This window comes from Aythya ferina (genome assembly GCF_964211825.1).
Source record: "Aythya ferina genome assembly, chromosome: 16".
NCBI classification, from domain to species: domain Eukaryota; kingdom Metazoa; phylum Chordata; class Aves; order Anseriformes; family Anatidae; genus Aythya; species Aythya ferina.
This window is the reverse complement of record NC_140315.1, coordinates 4,693,293-4,713,264: the sequence shown is the minus strand read 5'-3', so window position 1 is coordinate 4,713,264 and position 19,972 is coordinate 4,693,293. Positions and strand designations below refer to the sequence as shown.

Here is a 19,972-nt window from a genome sequence, read left to right as displayed (position 1 = left end):
GTAATTTCATTGGAAAGTGATCTTGTAATTCAAAGTTACTGTGTATTTATTATATTAAAAGTGAAATGCTGCTTACTTGTTTCTTAGTTGTATTCTTTTCATCATCCACAAGATGGCACTTTTGAATTTTCTTTTAAAACATTACTACGGCAAAGGCTCTTAGCTCAGTGATACCTCAGCTGTATTGCTGCTGATGGCCAAGCTACCTGGCTAAAAGATACATGATTATTTCTGCTCCACGTGGCAGTCACTTCTGTAATGGCTGTGTTAAGGCATCATTTTAGCCTTAAATATCATACTCAATTTTCATAATTCATCATACTCTTTTTTTTTTAACGCAGCGATCAAAGTGCTTCACATTCTCTGTTCTAATCTCTAGGACACTTAGATCATGATCCAGTGCACAGCAAACACATGTAGGTAGATGCTTGCACAAGTGGGGTCTCAGCCACATTCTTGTGTTGCAAGTGCTGTCTAGGTGACCTTCTCCAGTGTTTCAACATTCTTGCTATGGAGGTTTTCTTAATGTCTAAATCCTCCTACCCTGTGCTGCTATTTAAGCTTTACTTTTTATCCTGTTAACAGTAAATTTCACTTTGATTTAAAATATTGTGGCCTAATTGACATGATCTATTGCTTTTCTTCTCCTAGCAGAAGATCAGTTCTTCCCTGTCTTCCTTTCACAACTTTGGCAACCTTAAATTTTCCAGTTCCAAAGAAGTCCCCAGTAAAAACAATGCTGACATGGAATGGAAAGTGCCTATTATTTTCATAGGAGCCAGGACCTTTCCCATACTGTCTGCCACTCAGTCTTCTTTTTTACATGATTTTACAAGACTTTATTTTTCATTTCCTGCTTCTGTATGTAGTTTTATTTAAAATGTATTTTTGTAAGCTGGGTGTGAAGTCAGCTTCAGGCATACAAGTTCAAACTTGCTTAATGGCTTTTGAGTTTAACAAGACAGTAATGGTTGTATCAGCTTTCAAGTAAACTTTTGGTTCAAAGTCTGAAGTAATACAATAGCACTCCTAAGCATGGCAGATAAATACAACTTGGGGTGCTGAACTATCGCAAGTGTAGGTAATAGCATGCTCCCATTACAGTCACATGCTTGGACTTTTGCAAACGGTGAAGTTACTAAGAAATGATGATTCCAAGTAATTATCAACACAAGCTATATGATTGTCAATAAAGCCACCACAGCTATTCAGTGTTTTGGTTTCTTTTTTATTTCTCTGTAATAAGATACTGTAATGAACTTCCTAGGAAGGAATAACTCCACTGCAGCATGCCAACAGCCTGGTTTATGCCCTCTAGCCTGGCACGTCAAAGAACCAAGCAGCCTTGCGTGCTCGCGCTCAGCTGGGCAGAACACAAGCTGGGATTCATTGCGCTGCCTTCTCATCCCCGAATTTCAGACAGCTTTTTGGGGAAACTCTCTCTGTTCTGCTGAGAACAGCTGCTCTGAGGACATTCCTAAACAACAGGCTTTTCCTGTACCAATAAGGTGCAGTCTGAGGTAGGAAACAGCGTCTGGGGGCACCGAACCTGACGGAAGGTGGGGAGCCCATCAACAGGGTGCAGTCAGCACCTGCCGGGAAGCCCGGCTGTGGGTTACACTCCAGCACTGAGCAGGAGCTCACCAGGGGTGCCTGAGGACCAGAGTGGGCCCACCGACTCCTGTCACGCCTGGGCTGGGCTGGCAGAGCCACGGGAACGTGTTGCTCCCTCCATCCCACTATGTGCCCCATGGATCTCCTCGCTGTGCTGCTTCTCCTGCAGGTAGGTGCTGCATGGGGATGAGGGTGCTGTGCTGCCCCTGGGGTCCTGGGGGTCCCTCTGCTATGCTGGGCCCTGCTGCAGTGCCCCCAGGGAGGGGATGATGCTGCCTTGACCCTAGACTCGGGCTCAGGGCTCCTGTGAAGGGGGTTTCAGCTTTCAGTCCTCCTGGTGAGGATATGGGGCCTTCCATGCCTGGCACAGCGTGCCGGTGCCTGTTGTTGATCCTGCTGGGTTAACGATCCCCTGCAGTAATTCTGTGGCATTTCCATAAGTGTTTCTGGGGGGTTTGTGGGCCTGAACTTGATTTGTATTTCTGGCAGCAACTCCACATCTGGCCAGAGCCATTGCTGTACAACGGGTGCGTGTGGAAGTGTGTGGAAGCCATAAAATACATAACGGAAGCTCCAATATAATTAACAGTAGCTACACATAGACAAATAGGAAAGCAGGTTGGCTGGGGGGGTCTGGTACAGACCAAATTAACCAAGTCTGGCAGATAGGAACCTGCCCCCAAGCTAATGAATGTGCTCTGCAAGAGCCAGGTTAAAGCCTTGCTTGCTGTTTCCACACCACGGAGGTTTTCTCCAGATCATACAACAGTTTTATAGAATAGCTCAAAGGCTTCACTTGTGAAACCTCATTGCTTGGCAAGTTAATAACCATGATGACCTTATCAGTATATTGTTTTTTCAGAAACAGGTCAGGAGGTAAAGGCCTGACCTTTGCCTGAGTTGAGCCAGTAAGAGCTTGGTTTCCTATCTTATATGATGCTGTAGTCATCTGATGGGTCGTAAAAAAATCCAAACAAGCTTTCCTGTAAAAGCAGCAAGAGCCGAAAGGAAGGTATACAAGTTACCCGTGTGCTAATGATGACAGTGTAAGTTGAGTACTGTCATACTCCCTTGTGGTGGAAATTTTAAACTGAAAGCAGTGTTTGAAGCCTGTGCAGGTGTTTGAAGCCTGTGCAGGAAGCTTGTGCTTAGAAAAAGGCAAATTCAGCCAATTAGGGTATAGTCCCCATTCTCAATTTATTTCTCTCACATGGATTGGAGACTTTGGTCCAGTGTTCATCTTCTGGTAGATCAGCTATATTTGGGACACTTAGAGTAACATAACAGTCTTTGAGAACCTGAAATACTCCCCAGGCTTAACTTTCACCACTAATAGGTTTATGTTGAGTGGATACCAGACAACATCTAAAGGAGCGTGAGACAGACAGAGACAGAGGTGAATATTTTGAAAACTGAGCTACTTGATTTGAGAAAATCCGTAGGGATAGTACCATAGTGTTAGATGCAGTGTTTGTGTATTTCTGGAACCGGCACCACCTGACTGGAGAAATTAGTATCCAAGCTCTGAAGCCAATTGATTTGGAATGAGATGGACTATATTTGTAGAATCTCTACAGGTTTCTAGATTCAGCTACAACTTAATACAATACTGTCAAAACCGAATCAATGTGTTTCTATGAAGCACAAGTCCTCCTAGGCAACATAACAATGGTTTCTAGCTAACCATACTTCTCACAATGACCTCTCTTTTTAATAAGGTTACTGCCACCAACAGTTTTTCTCATGACATTGAAAATTTCAGTTTAAGACAAGCTGTCCAAAAGAAGAATACTCAGGTTTGTAGTCAATACAATTTAATAACAGATACAAAACTGTTAGTATGTAAACTATGACACTAAATACACTTATTTATCCAACAGCTGATAGATTCTTATCAATTAGACAGCCTACGTCCTTTACGGCGTACAAAAAGGACATGGGTTATCACCACCATCGATGTTACAGAGGAGGAGAAAGGACCATTCCCAAAATATGCTGGACAGGTACAACCAACCTTTTAGTAGAAGTTTACCTTGAACCTCACAGTAAGGTACTCACCAGCACAGATTTTTCTATAAAATACCAAAAGCAGGAGAGGGTAAGAACTGTGTATTTAACAGCTTTATTTTTTAAAACAAAACAAAACAAAAAAAACTTTGTTCAAAATTGGCTTATTTAAACAGAGTAGTGGGTAGGATTGTGTGGTGTAGAAGAGAGATTTCTTCTTTTTATGGGAGGCTCTAGGCATACTCAGCGGAAAGAAGAGACTATAGGGTGGGAGAGGTATGAGTCATTGTACAGAGCTGTGTACCTGCACATTGTGCAGAGAGTAGTGATGCTGCAACCCAGAAAACTGTTGAGTTGGCTGAGAACAAGCCTACACAATGGCCTTATCTGCAAAGACAAAGTGGGTAGGAAGATAGTTGGTCTAAAGCTTTTTTACTTCTGTTCTGTCTTCCCTATTCACACTGCATTGTGCTGTTTCTCTTTTCAAAAGCTGTTCAATAACAGGTCATTTAATACATCAGTAAAATATTTAATTAGTGGACCTGGGGTAGATGAATCTCCAGAGATTGGATTGTTTTCTATAGAAGATGATGAAAACGGGCATGTGTATGTACATCGTACCATTGACAGAGAAAAGACTCCATCTTTTCAGGTAATATACTTTAAAGAATACCTAAAACTCTTTGCAAATATTAACTGCTTTCTCATGGCCAAATGCTTCAAAGAAATGAGGCAGACCAATAAGAATTTTAAGGGTGTATTTTCTTATTTGAAACCTGCAAAGATAATTGTCTCAGCAGAGACCTATAGGGAACTTCCACCGTACTACTGATTATATACTGTCATGACATATTTGGATTTCAAGTATCAGTATACTTCTGTTCTATCATTTTTCTTACTTGACCTTGGCTATATCCTACAAATGAAAAGTTTGTCCTGAAATTCAAAGTGTGTTACAGCAGTTTTTTAAACCTCCAAACTCCTAATCAAGATAATGGAACTAAAAAATTAAGCATTACAAAAGGAAGGAGCTGCCAAGTCCTATTACAGTAACTTTACATGCGTAAGCATATGTTCCTACTTAAAACGCAGGAAACTGGTCATAAGCAGTAAGTGTGACAAAAGAAATGTGATAAGTGTATGAATGAAATATGTGAGTGTGGGTTTGTTTTCTTCTCGGAAAAAAAAATTGGTTATGGTCTCCTTTTGTTTATTCTATGATGATTTATACAAGCATCTCTGTGGATTAATTATACCCACTTCATAGTTAAAGTTCCTTGTTCTCAGTGCAAAGTCCTGACTTCCACACTGAAAAGACAACTTTTGGAGAGCCTTTTATTCCCCCTCACTGGACATCTGGTTGGTCCAGGACACTTTTTGCTTGGTTTTAAAGCAGAAATAAGTGTAGCAAAGGGGACTTCAGAACTTATAACTGAAATGCAGCTAGAGAAAACTGAGTGTACCACTCAATTAAATACTTCAGAGTTGGGAAGCAGCTTTGAAATCATTCTTGTGTTTGGCCTCAAGGGTATTTACTTATTTTACATTAAGCAGTTTTTTCAAACAATGCAGATCCAGATTTTTTTAACTGATTTTTTTAAAGTATTGTTTAAGGTGATGGATGACCATTATGCATCTACTACCTTTGAAAAATGAATAAATGTCTTAGCAATGCAAAACCAAATGCTAGCTAAATATGACTGATGATGTTTCAAAATTCAGTTTCTTGTTCTATTCTGATATCTAAATGAGCTACTGTGTCACTATTTATTTAGATACGTTTCAATATTGTGCACAGAGAAACTGGTCAGCCACTGGACCGCCCTTTATATTTCAAGATTAAAGTAAAAGATGTTAATGATAACGCACCTGAGTTTGCCGAAGAGGAATTCAGCATTACGATAAGGGAGAACCACAGTGAAGGTAAATGCCACCCAAACAATGGATACTACTGGTTTGTGTATGAATGCTTTCTTAATTCCTTTGTCCTTCTTTTACTTACCAAATCCATTCTTCTCCATAGGTTTTACTTAGTCCCTAAAATTATGAGTACTTATTTCATGTGAAGGGCTACTTCCTCCTGCTTGACTTGTCTGATTGTACATTAACATAATGTCAGAGACATTCTGGAAAAACTGCTGTGAAAATTGCTCATACCTGTAAGCCGAGGAGAGAGGAGACCGATCTGAACCATGGATCTGAAACCTGTGTGTGCACACCATGTCACAGAAAAATGCTCAGACAAAGACTTAATCTCTGTTTGTGTTCACAAAGAACAGACATGTAGACACATGAGATAGCATGGTGCTATCTCCTCTGGAGCTGGCCAAGAACTGTCATAAATACTACTGAATATTTTTGACAAAGTAATTCAGGAGTGCGATAACCCTTTCTATTGTCCATTGATACTGTGGGCAGATTTACCACCCAAATGAGGTGGAGTTGAGTCTTTCTGGGTATAACCATAGCCACAGGAGAAGCTGCAGTTGCTCTTAGGACCTGTGTGTCCAAGAGCGTGTAGATAGGCCTGAGAAACTCTATGTCAAGACTAGGCACTTGTATTAAAGTCTCGATTCTTCATTCTAGATGACCCAGTTTTCCAAGTTACTGCCTTGGACAAAGATGAAAGTGGCACTGCTAATTCTCAGGTGTTCTATTCTCTAAGTACACAAATGCCCCTTCTAGATGGATTCCCATTTGATATTGATCCTACCACAGGAACAATACATCTGTCTGGATGCCTGAATTATAAGGTGATGTACATATGGCAGCTTCTTGTAATTTAATGCCTAATCAATATTAACTACATGTTAACTGGGTACGAGGAGAGGGGCAGTTTCACGTCCAGCTTTGTAGCTATGACTGGTAAAAGGTGTGAACTGCTTCTGACCTGAGGTTTGAAATTACTTCTGTTTTTCAGACTGCCAGCACTTTCAAACTTCTGGTGAAAGCCTATGACCAAGGAACTCCCCAGCTGTCATCTACTGCAACAGTGAATGTAGCTATTGAAGATGCAAACAACCACCCCCCTGTATTTACTAGGGATAATGTAAGGAAAAACATTAGTACTTTATTTAGCCTTCCTAAATACAGTTCATCCTTCAAGTGAAGTGCTTAATGCACTCCGCAGTAGAAATAGGAACCCTCAGACCCTTTATAGGATCAGGCCAAAGCACTTGCAAATGTACTTTATATAATGGTATAGTGCTAGAAGAAGTACCTCTTTAAAATGTGGATGGTAAGAGAGCACTTGACTACTGACTGTGATAAACTTTGTCAGATTTCCATGTACAGCACTAGAAGTTTGTTTTTTTTTTTTTTCTCACAGCATAGCAATGGTGACAGACTAGTTTATTCTAACATATCTGAGAAGCTAAGGTCCAGATTACAATCCATTCTTCATAAAGATCATAAAGCAGCTCCACATGGTCTGGTGTTGGAACTGTGTCTCAGAATGAGCTAACAGACTTCTCTTGGAAATGGAAATAATCTTTATTTCTTTCCTTTCTGCTCCCAGTACCAGCTACAGATTTCAGAAGGCCGAGAACACTCAGCTGCATTATGGCTCCAAGTGGAAGATGAAGATTCGCCTTACACTCCAGCTTGGAGAGCCAAATACACAATAATAAAAGGCAATGAGAAGGAACAATTCACCATCGAGACTGACCCAGACACAAATGAAGGCATTTTGAGTGTTATCAAGGTAATATTTATTGAGCAGACCGGAGGAACTGTAGTAGATGAACTACAACATGGCAATGTGTTACATGGTCAGTCTGACTATAAGAATAATAGCTTAGCATCTTAACTGTTTCACGGCTGTCCTCTCAGTCCCTGGCATACAAAAATATGAAATAATATGACTGCCATATCAAAGATCATAATTGCTAATGAGACTCTTGTCTGGGGTTTTCAGCCTCTCCGCTATAAAGATGACTCTGAGAAGAGACTCATAATTTCTGTAGCAAATGAAGAACCTTTCTTCTCATGTGAAAATGGCATTGTGATGATCTCAAGCCTAGAACCCATGAACACAACTGTGAATATCAAGGTTACAGAGTTGCAAAATGTTCCCCAGTTTCATCCTCCTATACTTGTTGTCCAAAAAGAAGATGAAATGAAGCCTGGAAGAGTGTTTAGAAAGTACCTTGCTACATATCCAGATGGTGGGCCAAAAAAGATTAGGTAAGTGGACATGCTTTCATCTCTCAGAATAAGAAATAGCTTAAGAATATAAAGTGTTTTTTTTTTTTTTTTTTTGAGTTTTATATGGTATATATTCAAATGTGTATATATACGTACACATGCATATTTGCAGTTATATAAAGATACACATTAGAGGTGCAGGTTTACTACCAATAATGCTGCAGATCCAGATAGCTGGTTCTGTAAGATGAAATTTATAGGCATCGTCAGTCCTTGGTTGCTCAATGTTTCTCTTGTCTTCAGAACAGTTTTGCCTAAAAACAGGCTGCATTATTTATATGTCACTTTTGACTACCAAATTTGGATGCTGTAGAAGGGACTAAGGTATGTTTGGCTTTAAGAGTAATAATCTGATGTGGAAACAGATACATTCTGAACCCCTAAGAATGGATTTGATGGGGCTGTGCAAGGTATATTAGTACTACATGGGGAACTATTGGCTATGCAGAAACCTTCAACCTGTGATAGAGATAGCAAAAGTAAGCATCACTAATAAAAATACCTACAGAGCTCGAAAGAACAAAGATGCAGCAGAAATATTCTCTTCTTCAAAATTCACTTAAAGAAATGTGCTTCCTTGTAACTTTTTCCTTTCTTTTTAAGATATGAACTATCCCGTGACCCAGCTGGATGGCTGAATGTAGATGAGAATTCTGGAGTTCTAACTGTAGTAAAAGAGTTTGATCAAGAATCCCCTTATGTGAACAACAGCCTGTACACCATCATCGTCCATGCTATTGGTCATGGTAAGCAGCCAGTCAGAAAATATTCAAGCACAACTGTTTGAGATGAGGTGCATGCTAGAGATAAAATGATAGCAAGCCTACTAATTTAAGTGGAGAATGGTTATTCAGAACACCCCAATGTTTAACACTTGTGTCATGTGTGACTATTAGGATACCAGGTGCAGAGCTCCTGCCAGTAGAATGGCTCTTGTCAATATCCAGTTATAAGTATTTTACTGTTTCTTTTGCTCCTTTCTAGATGCTCCACCACAGACTGGTACTGGCACCATCCTGCTTTATTTGTCTGACATTAAAGAGCATATGCCAACGTTAGTGGATCCTTCTTTAGATGTATGTGACAAAAAAGAAATGAGACCTCTCATTATAAAAGCTAAGTCTCCTTTGGTCCATTCACATTCTTGGCCATTTACATTTGAGCTTGCTGAAGACTCTGAAGATGTGAAGAGTACCTGGAAATTAGGAAGGAACTTTGGTGAGTTCTTCTGTCTATGCCCTTCATGAGAAGCCTATTGTCACTTACGTCCCCTCTAGTTATTTCACTATCACTTACTTTATGGTCTGTTACTGGTTAGTCTCAAGGAGACTGAAAGGACATGGAAGAACAGCATTCAAAATCCAAAGTTTCTTCAATTTGGAAAAAACAAACAAACAAACAAAAAAACACCAAACACAAAAAATTGTTCTTCATCCCTACTGAGGACAGGGCCAGAAGCAATACACTCCAGTTGTAGAAAGGGAGACAAGACATCTGAGGAACAACTTCTGCATTTGAATGACCTCCTGATGAATTCTAGAGGTTGTCAGTGCAGCTGTGCTAGAATGCAGCAAGGTTGGGACACACCTCGTTGCCCAGAAGGCTCAGCAAGGTGATAGAACAGGATGGGGTTTTGCCCTATTCACCATGATGCATTAACGGTGGAAAAACTGTTTGCAATTGGGTTGCAGATGAGTTTCCTTTTATTGTCAGAAGGCACTGTGGAGCATCAGACTTTTTTTCCATGACTTTTGAAGGTCCTGCAGCAGAGTCCTGTACCTGGGGGGGGAGGAGAGAGGGGGAACAACCCAGTATATGCTGGGAGCTACTCAGCTGGAAAGTAGCTCTGTAGAAAGGGACCTAGAAGTCCTGATGAACACAAAATTAAACATGAGTCAGCAATATACCCTTGACACTAAGATGGCTAACAGTGTTCTTGGATGCATTACACAAAGTATTGCCAGCAGGTCAAGAGAGGTGATCGTGCCCCACCACTCAGCATTGGTGAGGGCACACCTGGAGTACAGTCTCCAGTTCTGGGCCCCCCAGTACAAGAGAGACATGGACATACTGGGAAGAGTCCAGCGGAGGGCCACCAAGATGATCAAAGAACTGAAGCGCTTCTCCTATGAGGAAAGGCCGAGAGAGCTGGGACTCTTCAGCCTGGAGAAGAGGAGGCTCGGGGGAATCTCATTAATGTCTATAAATATGTAAAGGGATGGTACATAGGGGCCCCAAACTCTTTTTATTGCTGCTCAATTCCAGGCCAAGAGGCAATGGGCACAAACTAGAATACATGAGGTTTCATCAGAAAATCAGGAAGCACTTTACTGTGTGGGTGATGGAGCACCAGCACAGGTTGCCCAGAGAGGCTGTGGAGTCTTCCTCCTCGGAGATCTTCAAAAGTCACCTGAACCTGGCCCTGGGCAACCTGCTCTTGGTATCCCTGCTTGAGCAGAAGGCAGATGAGATGACTTCTAGAGGTCTTTTCCAACCTCAGCCATTCTGTGATTCTTTGAAATAATTTGTCTTTTTAGTGGAGTCGGTGGAACTTTTGATGTTAAGAAGCCTCCCACAAGGTACCTATGTGGTGCCCTTCATTATTCGGGACAGGCGAGGACTTTCTACGAGGCAGAATCAGCATATAAGGCTCTGCTTTTGCCCAGATGGGCATGCATGTGAAGATTTACCACAAGGAGCTGTGAGATTTGGAGGTGGTGCCATTGCAATAATACTGACAGCTTTCTTAATACTATTGGGTGAGTAGCCTCACCAGACACCTGTACTTAACCATACAGATCTGTTCGCAACATAAATTTCATCATTTCCTTTCTTCTTTCAACAGTTTCCAGTATTTTACTTTGTCAGTTTCATGTGCCACAATCTAAAAGCAAAGCTGTTTTTCTACCTCAAGAAGGTGAACAGACTTTTATCAACTATAATGAAGAGAGCAGTAAGCCATTGTGTCATGTAAGTGCAAAAACATACATCCGTGTGGCTGGAATCCTAAGAATGATGCTTGGTATAAATTATAGTGGGAAAAATAATGCAATATAGCTAAATTAGAAATAAATTTTACTTGCTGGAGATTCCAGCAGCATATGAAAAAATGTTGACACTTTTTTTTTCCCCAGCAACTTTCAGTTTGAGACTGACACTTCTTTTCATTAGTAATTGTCCTAAATATTTGGAAGTGCAATTTCTTCCAAAATTCTTCTCACAGTACCTGAATTGATATGCAGGTAAATAAAACAAGTAAAATAAAACTAAGTAAAACTTTACTTAGTTCTTGGTATAAGTGAAAAGGATCCATCATTCTTCATCTGATCAAAAACATGCCAGTCAACATCTTTGACTTAGCATACTGGCTAATCCTGTCCTGTGTGGACAGGATTTAAGAGTTATTTATTTATTTATTTATTTTAACTGGAAGATGTACTTTTGAAGTTTTGAAGGCTTTTGAATTTGTTCTGCAGATTTTTGTGCTGCATTCTCTAATTTATGCAACAGACCTCTATTTTTGTTGCAAAGAATCCCTGAAGGAAATTCTGGTCTACATCAGTAAGTGACTGCCATGTGTTCTGGTCATAAGTATGTAATGTTCATCAAGAGACTCTAAAAATAACCTCTGTTTTACAGCAGACAAAGAAAATGAAAACCATTTTTTTTTTTTTTTAATGTATGTAGAATCTAATTCCACAATGCTTAGTCTGTAGTTCGGAGCTACAAGTACTTATACAAGTAGACATTACAAAGCTCTGAGGTCATGTTGGTGCACTAGCAAGAAGGAATTCACTAAATTCAGAGGAAGAAACATATTTAGCTACTGGAGATTACAAACAGCACATACATGGTGGCTCCACATATACAGGAAGTGTTTTACAAATGCAGAAGAAGAAACAGTTCCCTGACCAGGAAAAGCTGCAATCTAATAGAGAAGACAGCACAAGAGAAATGGATGTAACAGAGAGAAAGCAGTTGGATTTGTCTGTATCTGAAAGAAATGTTAGTAGGCAACTTTACACTGGTGAAACCTGAGAAACTGTGTTTATCTTTCAGAGTGGCCTGTACACTATACAAAAGACAGTCCAAGTAAGACACCACGATCACATCATACAGACAGTAGACAAAATATTGAATCAGGTAAGAAAGCAGATGTTGAATCCCTCTTTTGTTGAGGTGGCTTGTAAGAATAGGAAAAAAAGCATGCAAAACTGAAAAGCTGCTATTGCTTCAGCTACTCTGTCTGGCCACACCTAAAAAGCATTACTATTAAAAAAAAAAAAAAAAAAAAGGAATGTATTGGATGGAGGAACAGTCAGGACTCTTAGTTGCTGAAGATGCCATGTCTCCTAGACTTCTCGCTGAATGTACCTGGTCACCCAACAGTTCTTGGAAGGCTGGAGACTTTCACCTGGAATGAATATTTCAAGACTAGGCGGTGGGGCTAAAATACTTTATATGACCATACCAGGGTTAAAGTTTGTTTTCCTGCTATTTCATTTCTGTGGAAGCAAAGAAATCTTAGTTCTCTTGCCATGTTCTGTCTGGTCATTGAACAGGCCTATTCTCCACGCTTCCTTGCACCAGACGGCATGCCTCCACGCAGTCATATTTACTTAGAGTTCTTAGTTCTAAGGCATATTAAAGTCTCCTTCCTGCTTCATTGTCACGTCAGGGGAAGATCAGACTCTCGTACTTTTCCATCTGAAAGTTTCAGTTCAACTGTTCTTTATCAGAGAGAAACCTATACTGTTCATTGTAGCCTCCTGCTTGCCTGTTTGATAACAGTATACTGTGAATCCCTTTAATTTCCTGAAGGGTAGTAGGAGCTTCCATGATGATTTGTGTTGTTTCTTCCCTTTAGAAATTGTATGACCAAAGCGCACTGGAACCTTATTGGGCAAGCTATGCACCTTGCATATATGCACAGGAAGGAGAACTGGAGAAAAGTAACTCCTTCCACTCTCTCTCCATGGGCAGTGACGACTTGCCCACAGATTTTTTGAACACTCTAGGACCAAAGTTTTCTGCTCTGGACGAAATCTGTCAGAAGCGATTTTCGTCATTCAGTTAATCTCAAAAGGCTATGAGTACTTTACGGTGTTGCAAAGGCAGCAGCGCTGACAGATTCCAAAGAACCCCCCCATCGATGTTTGAAAGTGTTGCACTGTATTTGCACCATGAGTACCTGTCTTTTATTCTGCCTGCCTATGCTGTTTGCATGCCTGCAGCCAAGAACATGGCACACGTGGAAGGTACGCTCTACTCTGAAGAGATGATGGAGTGATTTTGTCATATTCTGTGCAGACTTGCACAATGAGAAGGGCTATTTGGCTGGAAATTCAAGTGAAAGTTCCATATGGAATTAAACTACTCTTGAACAGCAAAGGCAATTACCAGTTAGGCCAGTGATACAGTCCTTTCTCCAGTAGATGGTCTCTTTAAATCCAAAATTATCCATGCAGATCTGACTTGATGATAAGATCTTTTCTTCCTAAATGATATTGAAACATCTAAGAGAAAGCCCACTTGTACTGTTAGAGTGACTGTATACTGCATAATAACCTGAGAGGTCTGCACCATCCTTGCCTTTTAGCCCAAAACAGGCACTTATTGAGTGCTTGCGTGCTTGTGCTGGCATCTGGTGGCTCTTGGTATTATTACACCATTGTAAACGATAAGTAGTAAGAAATTGATGGAGGACGAGGTATGGCTATCATCGAAATAGAAACCTTCTCTAAATTAGCTACAAGTGACTATGATAAGGAAATACACGGGTTACCTCAGGCATCACTGCTAAAACAGATGATATGATAAAGAAAGGATGGTATCGATTTTCCCTACGTGGACTGCACAAATGTGTTACTTTTAAATTGCGTGGTTTGTACCTGTCTGTGTGCAACTGGCCCGTGGTTAGTTACAGCATGATGGCTAACAGTGTTACAAAACATGAATGAGGAAATAACAGCTCAGAAGATAGCATGCTGCTATTAGGTAAGTTATGCATGCAACAAGAGGTGAAATTAGTCACACTATTCTGTTCTGTTCCACTTCTGTGCTAAAAGAAAAATGCTCTGCCTGAGGCAAGCACTAAGTCTGGTATCTAAGGCACTGTTCTTCTGTTTCAAAGTTTACTTAAACAATAAATTAGGCTTTTGCTCAGATGTTATTAAATAATAATTCAAGGCTGGAAACTTCAGTCAAGTGTGATTAAAGAATCTGGCTGAATGGCAGGCAGCTAAGTTTTCCTAAATGCCAGCAGCAGGATCTGTTTACACAGTAAATCACTAGTCTGATAAACTGCCCTTAACTTAGAAGTCTGGATGGAAGACTTTAAATCAGCAGCACCACCAACACCACCAACAGCACAATAGCAAGATGACTTTTTTTTTTTTTTTTTTTTTTTTTTTTTACTGCGAACTGTAACCATAGTTGTAAGATTAGAATTGTTTTGATTTTTTATCTCTGCTGAAAATTATGCAAGATTAAAAATAAAAATCAAAGCGTTCTGTGTGTGTACTGTTCATGTAGATTTGTGTTGGGTCTATAGCACAACAAGCACCAAAACTCAAATAATTAAAATAATTTAACAAATAATAAATAATTAAAATCTTAATTTTACAGATAAGATACCAATTCACAGAAATTGTAAGCCAGCTCCCATAGTCAAAAAGAGACAGAGTGGATGAATATTTTTTCAGAAATCTTTTGGCATTATAATCATTGACATAACATTATAGTCATAATTCCTGTCAAGCTTGTCATTTATGCAATTACCTGGACAAAAAAATGTTTTTCTTTTTACTCATTAACCATTTGCAATCACAAATTCAGTAATGTGACAGTTGAACTCCCACTAATGATCACACTGTTGGTTGATATTTTTATCTGTGTTACCTGTATGTACCATGTAAGTACATAATAATGTGGTGTTCAGCTCATTTGAATGATTATAGTGATATTTTTTACCTCACTATGCTCCCCCTATTTGGAATGAGTAATTTTATGTAACAATACATGACACAAACATGATACAAGCACCTAAACCTCCACTCAATCTGCTGAAATCTCATATTGTCCCTGCTGCCAAAATATGGGCAGGTAAACTGTCATGCATCAGCTGGGGTCTCTGGACAACAACAAAACTCAGCAAGATCCAGAAGGCCTAGAGGTGTAGGTCAGCGTGTCAGCTCCATATGAAAATTTCTTCTTTCTCCATCTCTAATAAGGTTTGAGTTGATGTTTCTACTCTAATGAGAGTGAAGGAAACCTAAATTAGTCTAGTAATTGCCCACTGTTTTAAAAGCTAGAAACATCTGCTTGAGATACCAGTGACTTTAGTGGAGTTTGGCAGCAGGGAGGCCCAGGCTGACGAGGTACACATTCACTGCTATGAACTAGAATCAAAAAGGTTTACTTAGAGGTTTTTAAGAGACATGGTGATTAATAAGTAGTGAAAAATAGGAGTGAGAGCATTTCTCACATCACAGATTTTATCAGTCACATTTGCAGGAAGCTAGTCACTAAACAGCTCTTAATCATGTGAGGCTGGGGTGTACGTCAGCAGATGGAGACACAGGCGACTCAACACACAGTGAATATTATCAGTCAGTCTTTGGGCCCTCAAAATTGCTGTTGCCCTGTCTCTGCTGAGGGTGACAGCAAACCACCAGGCTGCTAGTGGCTGAGGGAGCTTTCAGATGTTCACACGAAGGTTGGTGCGACACATACCCCTGTTCTGCAAGTGCCTTGCAGTAAACCTGGGCTGACAGCCAGGCCATCGAGGCAAGGAAACTTGCCTCATTTCTTCCCAAAGCCCCTCTGCTTGCACTTGGTGACCCCCAAGGCCAGGCAGACAGCTTACACGTCGCTCACAAAAGGAACTACACAAAATTGCCAGTCCTCAGGGGACAATGCCAGGCTGGCATCACAGGAGTGCACTGCACGCAAACAAAAGTATAGAGTACGGATGGCCTGAGCTTATGCTTTGCTCGTACATAATGGCAGAGTGAGTGTATGAAGCCTCTGTTTTGTTCAGGGTTTGCTTTAAACTAAGTACCTTCATGGCTTGCCGTTTCGTAAATGCTGGTGATGGGCTATAGTGTTTCAATTACCTGTTCACAGTGAGAGGTCTAATCATGACGCCTGTGAATCCCCATTACTTCTGGCCCCCGCTGTGCCCAAGTCAGTGGGAGTCCCAGCAGCACAAATGTTTATCTCTGCACAATCTTCATCTCTGTCTTTGTTTTGCCTCATTTATAAAAATCTTGCTTGAAAGTAAATGACACACAATCAGTAAAAGGGAAATTAATCACGCTGGAACTAAACTTCTGCCTCTAAGCTTTAAAGGAAACAACAGAGAATGATCACAGGATGGTCCTACATAGAGTGGATGTCAGCATGTTAGTAATGAAATCTTTTTGTCTCACAAAGAAAGCATTTCCCCAGTTTGCTATTTCCTCTACTCTGCTGAGCAGTAGCAGATCCCATGGGATCTTTAGGCTGCCACAGAGGGAGTATATGTTTTAATCAAGTCTTTTTGTGCCAGTTTGGGGTCATCTCCCTTCTGAAGGACACATTTGTCCTGGCTGAGGTATCAAAAGAAGTCATTTAAAGGACAAATAAATGACAAGAGTCTTTATAAGCAAAGAGTAAACCACATGCTGAGTGGACTATAATTAGTTACTTCCATTAATGCTTTAGGTGTTGTTGTATTTCACAGTCCTAATAATTAAATGCCCTGCAATAGAGTGTTGGATTAAAAAAAAAAAATCCCATAGGCCAAGCTGGGGATTTTTCTCAAGGTTTTCTGTGAGGAAGCAGAGAACAGATGTTGTAGCACTTGTGGTAGTGGCAAAGTTTCTCAACTCATTTCAAAAGCCACTATTTCCTTTAAAGAAACCAAAAATGGACGTTTTCTTTCTTACTATGTTATGATGCTGAAGTCTGAGAATAACAAGACATGGCAATAACACTGCCATTCCGAAGTGGCTTTCCATCTTAACCTGTAATTGCTTTTGGAATGGAAAACTGCTGACTCAGAAAAAGTGAGAGAACACACTTGGAAAGCACAGGCAAATGGATGCTGTACCACCACATCCTTGTGCCATTTCTGCCCTTCACACGCACATTATTTTATACTTTTCAAAAGTGTTGAGAAGTCTTCAAAATGGAAACCTTAGCTCTCCTGTGCTGACCATGCTAGTGAAACATGGCATATTGTCCTGGATCTGACCTGGATCTCACCTGGATAATTTCTTGATGTCTAAAATAAGATAAATGCAGTGTTTAGTGTAAACACTTACCACTAGCCTGCAAGAATCTTTCTTAGGTACTGGTACATTTCTCAAGAAACAGAAGGCACTTGACAAATTTGAATATCTAACATTTCAGGTGACCACTTTGTTTTGCTTAACATGTGTGGTAGGAGCCTACTATCTCCAGTTACCTTACAAAGTGTGAAATGAATCCCAGACTCGCAAAGTATATTGTACTCTGAAGGACACATTTCTACATTTCTTCTGCTCTTCCTGTCCCTCCCTCTGAGGATCCTATAGGAGACCCCAGTTTGCAAGATATCCAGTCTTCACTGGGGAAGATGATACAGACTGAGGCTACAGAAGACATTGAAGGCTCTCCAGCCTTCTTCCCTATCCCTTGGAGAGATGTAATTATCCAATGTGAGATTTGCCAAGAGCGATTAAATGAATAAAATAAAATACCATAGATAAAATTTCCAGAAGCTCATACAAAATCATCTGTTCTTCGCAGGTTCTTCTACCACTTGCATCAGAATAGTAACAGAGTGTCACACAGCAGAGCCATCACCAGGAACATGTTAAGCAACATGACTAATATTTATTCCCTCTTTTGACTTACCTCCAAGGGATGGAAGCCCAGTCTTTTGAATAAATGGGGCTTTCATTAATAAAGTATTTTTTTCTTAAAACATGACATCACTAAATATATCGGTATTTTTGGGACCGCACTTACAAAGACCTTTTGTTACAATCTACTGATTATTCATAAATGCTGAATATGATACATTATTAATAATTCAGTTTTGCTTTGATCTATATTCGATAAAATAAGAAAGAAAATTACTTCTGGGATGCAATTAGCAAATTATTCCAAGGCACTGATAATTATTAATGTTTCTTGAGAAAGAAACTGTGTAAAGAAAGTTCTTCAAGTATCCAGAAGATGGCATAAGTAGGCCAGTTATAAGAAGGCCAGGCTACCTTCACGTAGCAAAAAGCGAAAACTAAGAAGTCTCTATACAAGTATCTTATTTCAAAACAAATCTCCTTATTAAAATGTATATTTTGATGTGGTCAATGGAGAAGAGTTTTCTTTTTTTAAGAGTTCCTTTCCTCATCAGCATCATGCAAGGAATGTACCATTTAATGACTACAAAGCAGTAGTAAGAAAAAGGAAAATGGGGAGAGTAATATGAAAATTTTAAGCAGACATTTGTGGATTTTTCTTTCTTTCTTTTTTTTTGAAGAGACAGTAACAAAGACTGATAAGACATATATCTATACTTTGTTGTATCTATTATGTTTTGTACTCCATGTAGCTCATTACACAGTATTTGCTTTCCCAAGGAGTTTTATTCAGATAATTTCTAAGATTATGGGGCATATGGGAGAATCTATTTACACAAGCAAATAACCATTTATGAGCACAAAAAGGGAATTTATGCTTGCAACTGGCCTCAAAGTTGTAACTTTTTGCATGAGTAATTTACATATTCCGAGCAGTATTTTCAGTATTCAAACCTATACATTCCATAAACAGTGAAGATAAGATGCTCTGCACACTGCAGTAATTGATATTTTAAAGAAGAAACAGAAGGAGAGAATAGTTTATCTCATTTTCTTCAGTGTTTTTAAATGCCTATATCATGGCTCAAGGAGACATTTTATAGTGTCAAACTATAGTTCTTGATGATACAAGTGTCCTTGGGGTTAGTATGAAATTTACTAACTTGAACTACGCTGTCTGTTCCTCTAAGGTTATTGTCCAAAAGTGAAACGATGTACAAAAGGTAATTAAACAAGCAAACCTTCTTGGACCTTGGGTCAAATCCTGGTTTGGCAGCTGCTGAAAGTGTTCTTGATGGTCACTGAATTTATCTCTTTTTTTTTTTTTTTCTAACCGTTTACAAAGTCTAACACAAAGTCATAGCTGAAACCACTTCTTACAAAAGGCCAAGAGCTGGGTTAGTAGGGCTGTTGCAAATCAGCTCTGAGATACAATAGTTCAGTTACACAGGGAGATGTGTACACTGCTGGCAAGGCAAGCATCACATTTCTAAGTTCTGAATCAGATCCAAGAAAGTGAGAAAAGTAAAATGTCTTTGATTATAAGAGATGAGCGTATTAATATACAAGTGAAGAAAAAATATTAAACAGACCTATTTCTTTCAGAGCTGTGGGCCACCACTGGATCTTTCTTCCCAATCTCCGTTAAACACCAACCAACCTTAGTTTCAATACTGTATGGGTTGTTGCTGTGTTTTACCTCCTTATAGTACATGAAACAAGAGATTTTAGTCTCTAATTAGGGTTCCAAGATGTTTCCATAATAAAAATAGTGGCAGTCAGATACAGAATGACTACTTGTGCTTTTGAAAAATATTCCAACATACTTTGGCCAATTTCTGGGAAAGGATGTTCTCTAATAATTAACCTCCTGCAAAAAATATTCTGTATAAACAGAGATAGGAATCTCACATTTGAAAAAACAAAACAAAACAAAACAAAACACATATTTTTGTTTTTAAACATTTTGATTAAGAAACTTCAGCTATGGCCAGGGCTGCCATAAAACACAAAAACTTCATCTAGCTTAGTGTGCCATCTTTCCAAGAATGCTATTTACATTAATAAAAGTACCATCAACCTATTTAATTGAACTGCATTTAGAAGAGATGTGGAAAAGAATAGAAGATGATTGTAGAAGCTTTACCAAAAAATCTTCCAAAGAACACATTTACAGATTTTTATAAGAAAAAACAAAAAACAAAAAACAGCAAAGGTATTAAAGTCACTAGCACTCACAGCTGTTCCTAGGAAAAAGCCAACATAAAAAAGGGCTTTTAGTATAGGAGCTCAAGTGTATTGCAGATCCTGAAAAG

At 39.5% G+C, this 19,972-nt stretch overlaps 1 protein-coding gene across 2 annotated transcripts; it reads left to right on the top strand.

Moving 5' to 3' along the window:
- Positions 1 to 74: 74 nt before the first annotated feature.
- Positions 75 to 14,229, top strand: CDH26 (cadherin 26). 2 transcript variants are annotated; one of them, XM_084538385.1, is made up of 15 exons: positions 75 to 1,783; positions 3,333 to 3,410; positions 3,495 to 3,617; positions 4,112 to 4,273; positions 5,397 to 5,544; positions 6,208 to 6,374; positions 6,542 to 6,670; positions 7,139 to 7,324; positions 7,538 to 7,806; positions 8,431 to 8,573; positions 8,812 to 9,045; positions 10,365 to 10,586; positions 10,673 to 10,797; positions 11,887 to 11,970; positions 12,695 to 14,229. In XM_084538385.1, the coding sequence occupies exons 1-15, from the start codon at positions 1,742 to 1,744 to the stop codon at positions 12,902 to 12,904; spliced, it is 2,322 nt and encodes a 773-aa protein (XP_084394511.1). In that variant the 5' UTR covers positions 75 to 1,741; the 3' UTR covers positions 12,905 to 14,229. The 2 variants fall into 2 exon arrangements, with proteins under 2 accessions (XP_084394511.1, XP_084394512.1); XM_084538386.1 differs by lacking the exon at positions 3,333 to 3,410.
- The last annotated feature ends 5,743 nt before the right edge of the window (positions 14,230 to 19,972 follow it).

Bases quoted from the DNA above. Each gene is read 5' to 3' on its own strand.
- CDH26 (XM_084538385.1), top strand. From the start codon at position 1,742: ATGTGCCCCATGGATCTCCTCGCTGTGCTGCTTCTCCTGCAG. The intron at 1,784-3,332 runs GTAGGTGCTGCA...CTTTTTAATAAG, and splicing joins CTGTGCTGCTTCTCCTGCAG to GTTACTGCCACCAACAGTTT. The intron at 3,411-3,494 runs GTTTGTAGTCAA...TTTATCCAACAG, and splicing joins TCCAAAAGAAGAATACTCAG to CTGATAGATTCTTATCAATT.